We start from the raw sequence: 5,628 nt of genomic DNA on the forward strand, positions 1-5,628 counted from the left end.
GGAGAGTGTGCCAACGAGTTCGAGTTGGACTCGATCGCGATCATTCAAGAAGAGAGTTTGAATTTAAAAACGTGATCTAGTAGTTCATGTAATGTAAGATTGTGAGTGATTGAGACTGTGTAGGGGGACTCAATTCAATCAATGATGATTTTAAACTGAAATATATTTTCAATGGCTAATCTTTACATTTTAAAAGGAGTCTAACTCGTTCAATAAATAATAAATGACATTTAACCTAGTTATTGAGCCTAATTAAAACTCCTAAATAATTTCAATAATTCTTCACCAGTGGGCTTATCCAATATGACTCATTAAATATAATTTAGACTCAATAAAAATTTTCAATATTCCGACCTTAGAATTATTGGACCAGATCGTTATATATATATATATATATATATATATATATCTATATTATTCTCACAAGTCGACCTGAACGAAGACTGCTGATTGGGAATTAGGTGTAATCAAAGTGAGATTGCATATATGCCATGGGATTAAACCACTAAATTCGTTTAGGTAGTAGCTAACCTAGATCGAACTTAATCTTTGTGGTCGTTGAGTACCAAATTATATATCTGGTTGCCCCCAAATCATCCCATGCATCTATCTTCTTTGAGATCATGATCTCTACATATGGCGAGTGGGTGAGTCTACTCATCCATGATCAATATGTAGGGCTAATATTATAATGCATGCAGATCGAGGAAGATGCATGAATTTGACATGCAGTCCAAGTGCGAGGTCGTGTTCGTGACAGGTTATAAATGGTGCAACATTGTGCCTTTTTTTTTTTTAATGGTAGAATTACCTAACAAGTTTACATATATACCGATCGAGTTCTGCTACACGTGGTAGAGTGTCATTGTAGCATCATAAATTCTTCGTCCCACATGAGCTTTTAGTGAACAGAACATGTAGGCAATTTTAATTGATTGGAGCAAAAGCACACACAAACTTAAGTATTATATATCAGAAATGATTTGGACACGGGTCCCCATTAACGGAATATCAAACATTTTTTTTTTAAAAAGGCAAAAAAGTCATTGTTCATTTCACTGTTTAAATGAATAATAGATTGAGTAGTGTTAGGCTGTAGTCCAGTATTGACCGCTGGGTGTGCCGTTAGTATAAATTTATCTTTTTATTTTATTTTAATTTTTTAATTTATATATTTTTTTATCATTTTTAAACATTTTTAAAAAATATAAAAAAAAAATCAATAGACTAATAGTTATTTTCTTAACTATTAAGTAAAAAAAAATTAAAAAATTAAAATATAGGAGGTATCAAAATTAAGTGTTGTTTCTCTAATAGAATTAACATAGAAAATAGTGAATTTTCTTTTTTAAATTTTTTGTCTGATTTTTGGCACCCCGACTAATTAGTGCATCCTTTGTTTTAGCAAGTGAAATATGTCTTTTAATAAATGCCACGTTCAAGTGAACATTATCAAATTTGAATTTTGGGAATCATGATCAATTATATTGATCAGCATCGGAATAAATACTTGGAAAAGCAAAGCCTCTACATATCCACAAGCTGTACTGATAAAAGTATTATTGCAGTGCATGTATTTAGAGAAACAGACATTTTTCCTTATGAAATTAACAAAAGCTAGCATGCAAGCTTACCGGTCGATAGTTAATAATTAAGTCATGGGCGATCGAGAATTATAGGTATATGAAACATTTGGCTGTTGATGAAGCTGATGATCTCCTCAATGGCACTATATATAAGTTAAGCCTGAATAATTTATCTTTGACGGAAAGAATGAGAATCCCAATGCAGCTAGAGAGAGAAAGAGATACCCATTACAGGTTCTGATCTGGGTAATAGCATATGATCATTAATGATACACACAATATTTTTCACAATACATGATATAAAATGAGAGTATTTTTATAAAGTAATGTCATTTTTATATAGTATTTTATAATAATATTTCTCATTTTAAAATATAATTGTGAAATATATTATGAAAAGTATAGTGTACTTACCATTTTTCATGGTAGATAAAGCCGGGCACGTAGGTTCTCCAAAATCATACCTAATTAGATTATACATCATTCCAGGCAACCAACACATGACATGAAGTAGTTCTGCTCCCATTTTCCCCGTCCTTAATAATTATTATTTTGCTTTAATGGTCAGAAAAAACTTGAATTGAACTTGCAGTGCAAACCAGCCTTGGTGCTCTAGGAATATTATGGTTTGTCAACTTGGACCATAGTAATGTACATTTGGGTGGCTGGATATTCTGGCCTAAATTTGGTAGGAAAAAGACCTCCACAATATATATATATATATATATATATATATAGGAGGTACTGGTACATCTAACATTTGCTGCTTATTATATATGCAGTACTTCTCACCAAGTGGCTTACAGCGCAGAACTAATTAAATTAAATAAAGTAATTTAATTTATAAATATCGATGGTCTAGATCTGGATATGGATTGGCTTAGTGGAGTGTATTATTCTTCAGCACACTTGCCAAGGGGAATGTTTGTGGGGTCCCTCCCAGGACCAGGAGGGGGGGGGCGGTTTTTCAGATCTTTCTCATGAAACTTCTAATTTGAAAGAAAAGGGAGGGGTTAGCATGGAATTAGCAAAATGACCAATATTAATATTCGTTAATGGTGGCAACAGGAGTCTTCAAAACTTTTTGGATACAGAAACTAAGTAGGTGAGCTTTTGGTTGAGGCGGGTTTAGTGGTTCTAATTTGGGTTAATGCTTTTCTTAACTAAAATTTTATTGAGAACTTTTCCAAGTTGTTTAATACAAACGTCATGTGAAAGGGTCAGTTTTCTCACCTGGCTCTTCTTCTCTAGCTAGCTGCCTGCCAACTTCTTCATGGAGAGTACGGGAATTAGAATCTATGTCCTACTAATGAGGCTTTAATATACCTGTTTACAAACAGCAATAGAGCAAAAAAGAAAAGTAATAAAGATTGAAATGAAGAATTGAAAGGCTCCATTATATATTGCACCATGCATGCGCGCGAGTTCCATGAAATAATTAACAGCAATTGTGATCTGCTAAGCTGAAAATTATTATAAACAAAGGGTATTCATCATCCATGAAACTCCTTACAAACTTGCAAATTTACATATTTTTGGATGGAAAAGTTGAACCTCCGACAAGCTTTTTAGTGCCAAGCCAATGAGAGTACACAAAGTAATGGGTTGTCCATCTGCTCTTGTTTTTTGGGATAGAAGAAAATACATAAAATAAAGGGCATGGTGCATACCCTTCTTATGATCTACTTGTTAACCCTAAAAAAATCCGGGCATGTCTCGATCTCTTCTTCTATCCTTGTAAAGTACGCGTATCCCATGCCACCCTGATCTTCTGAAGCCAACCTAAAATTAGCTTCAAAACCCCACTCTGCTGATCATTGAGTAAACAAGATATTCTTAATTCGTAATTGGACTAAAACAAGATGATTAGGAGGAAAATATAGAGAAGCAGAAGGAGAAAGAAACCGATGTATCCTATCTGTTAGTTATGAAGAAATCCAAACACGTAACCCAGCATGAGAAATTAATAAAAACCTAAAACTCATAAAAAAAAAAAGGGAAAAAAAAAAAAGAGAACAGAAAACCCAGATTATCTTCGTTTTCTTTACCATGATCCTTCTCCTAACATCCCAGTCCAATACCCAGTTGAATCTCCTTGCTCTTTGTTTTGCTCAATACCACTTGTATTAGAGACTTGTTTCAAATCTTCAAATGGAAATAAAAGCCTCCCACTTGTCTCCTGAACACCTTGGAAACTCCCAAATCCACTTCCAAGCCCATCCAGAGAGAAACTCAGGGTTGGCGCCTTGAAATCTTGCAGGGGAAACCCAGACGTATAAACCGTGTTCGGATCTGGAACAGGCATGGGCATGAAGGAATTGAAACCTCTTGAAGTAAGTCCAGAAAGAAGCTCTAAGGCAGAAAGCTGAGAGGTAGTGGGAGTAGTGGAAGTAGCAGTAGTACTAGAAATTCGGTTCTTGTTGCAGTTTTCAATGCTGGGTACTTGAATCAATTCGGAGATATTTCTGAAATCTTGAGCTGCTGGGAAAGCCAAATTAAGATCTTGGCCCTCACGGATCTTAGGGTTTTGAGAGGAAGACTGTGACAAGCCTGGAGGTGTCACCAGATCAGGAAGCTTTTTCGATGAAGAAGAAGAGGAAGAAGTGGCTGACCTCTTGTTCTTCCTTGAACCCCCTCCAACGGGAATGTTTCTAAGGGACCCACCTTCAGTCCAATACCTTCTACAAGTCTTGCAGAAGTATCTTGGCTGTGTAAGGCTGTAATTGTTGTAGTAGCAGAACTTTGTGTTCATTGAATTGCACCTGGGACAGTTTAGGGCTAGCTCTTTCTGAGGTCTTACTTTCCTCTCTAAAGCTGCAGGCTTTGGACATGTGTTGGTGAGTATCTCTTCTATTGGTTTCACCACAATCTCCTAACAAGGCCAGTAGAAAACAGAAGGAAATGAAAATTGAATTGAGACATAACAAAAAATAACTTCAAGATCAGAGAACTTGAATAACAAAGGAGCAAAACAAGTTAGCTGCTTTTACACTTGAAAACGGGGGCGGGGGGGGGGAGGGGGGAAAGGTTTCTTTCCCTTGTCAAATAACCAAAAGAGAAAGATAAAGTGAAAGATGTTGAAGAACTGATAAGAACTAAATCCAATTAGGTGGGGACTTGCACCGAGCACTAGCCATGAACATCATACTTTTTACCAAAAAAGTGCTCCAATAAACAAGAAAAACAAACTAGGACACGAAAAGTCGGACCCAGAAAGAAAATCATAGTCTCAGACTGAATCAAGAACCATAAGACCAAGTATTGGATCTATCTACCTGCGGCCATTGAGCGGTGTCCATGGATGCAAGTAATACTGGAAGATCAGGACAAGGCACGAGCAAATGATGCCTAGCTTCAAAGAGAGTAAACTGGACTTTTTTTCTTGAAACCGGTTTTAAAAGCAGGGAAAAGGAATGTTTAAGACGGTTTGGTTGGCCGTTCTATGTAAGGTATCACCCTTGTCCTTTGCTTGCTTTATCTGCTCTCAGTGTGCATATGAGAGAGAGAGAGAGAGGATATATTTTTCTTTTCATCATTTTTGTCCGACTTGGTTTTAGAGACAGGATTAAATTAATGAACTTTTTAATTTGGCTGGTGCCTACCTAGCTAGCTAGCTAGCAGTCGGCCTCTGGAAGAAATTAAAGGCGTAACCAGAAATTAAGATTAATAAGAAACAGTGTACATTTTTTTTAAATCAAGGGAAATTAATAACATTTAGCTGTTTCATTTAATTGGGGTTACAATAATTAGCTGCTAAAACATGCTGACATCAATCTAGTTTTGAGACAACCGGACTTCAATAATTCTATTATGAGCATCATGAAGTACTGATCAACTAGCTCTTATATGCATGGAGCATGAAAAGAGAAAATTAAAATATTATTAAAATATAATTTTTTAATTTTTAATTTCATTAAGTTAAATTATTTTTTATATTTTATTTATTAATTTAAAAAAATTATAATAATTATAAAAAATTAAAAATTAAAAATTAAAAATATTTATATTTAAACGATGTTAAGATGGTGACACGAGAAACAAG

General features: G+C 35.0%; 1 protein-coding gene across 2 annotated transcripts; it reads right to left on the minus strand.

Annotated features, from left to right (window-relative positions):
- Positions 1 to 3,075: 3,075 nt before the first annotated feature.
- On the minus strand, positions 3,076 to 5,075 carry LOC109014942 (dof zinc finger protein DOF4.6-like). 2 transcript variants are annotated; one of them, XM_035685908.1, is made up of 3 exons: positions 4,862 to 5,075; positions 3,635 to 4,458; positions 3,076 to 3,393 (listed from the first exon to the last, which is right to left on the minus strand). In XM_035685908.1, coding segments are annotated over exons 1-3 (849 nt in total). In that variant the 5' UTR covers positions 4,886 to 5,075; the 3' UTR covers positions 3,076 to 3,392. The 2 variants fall into 2 exon arrangements, with proteins under 2 accessions (XP_035541801.1, XP_035541798.1); XM_035685905.1 differs by having other exon boundaries at positions 3,076 to 3,396.
- Positions 5,076 to 5,628: the final 553 nt, after the last annotated feature.

This window comes from Juglans regia, chromosome 2 (genome assembly GCF_001411555.2).
Source record: "Juglans regia cultivar Chandler chromosome 2, Walnut 2.0, whole genome shotgun sequence".
Taxonomy (NCBI): Eukaryota; Viridiplantae; Streptophyta; class Magnoliopsida; order Fagales; family Juglandaceae; genus Juglans; species Juglans regia.

Coding starts and splice junctions, on each gene's coding strand:
- LOC109014942 (XM_035685905.1), bottom strand. CDS start 4,885: ATGGACACCGCTCAATGGCCGCAG. Junction 4,459..4,861: donor ACACCGCTCAATGGCCGCAG/GTAGATAGATCC, acceptor TGGCCTTGTTAG/GAGATTGTGGTGAAACCAAT.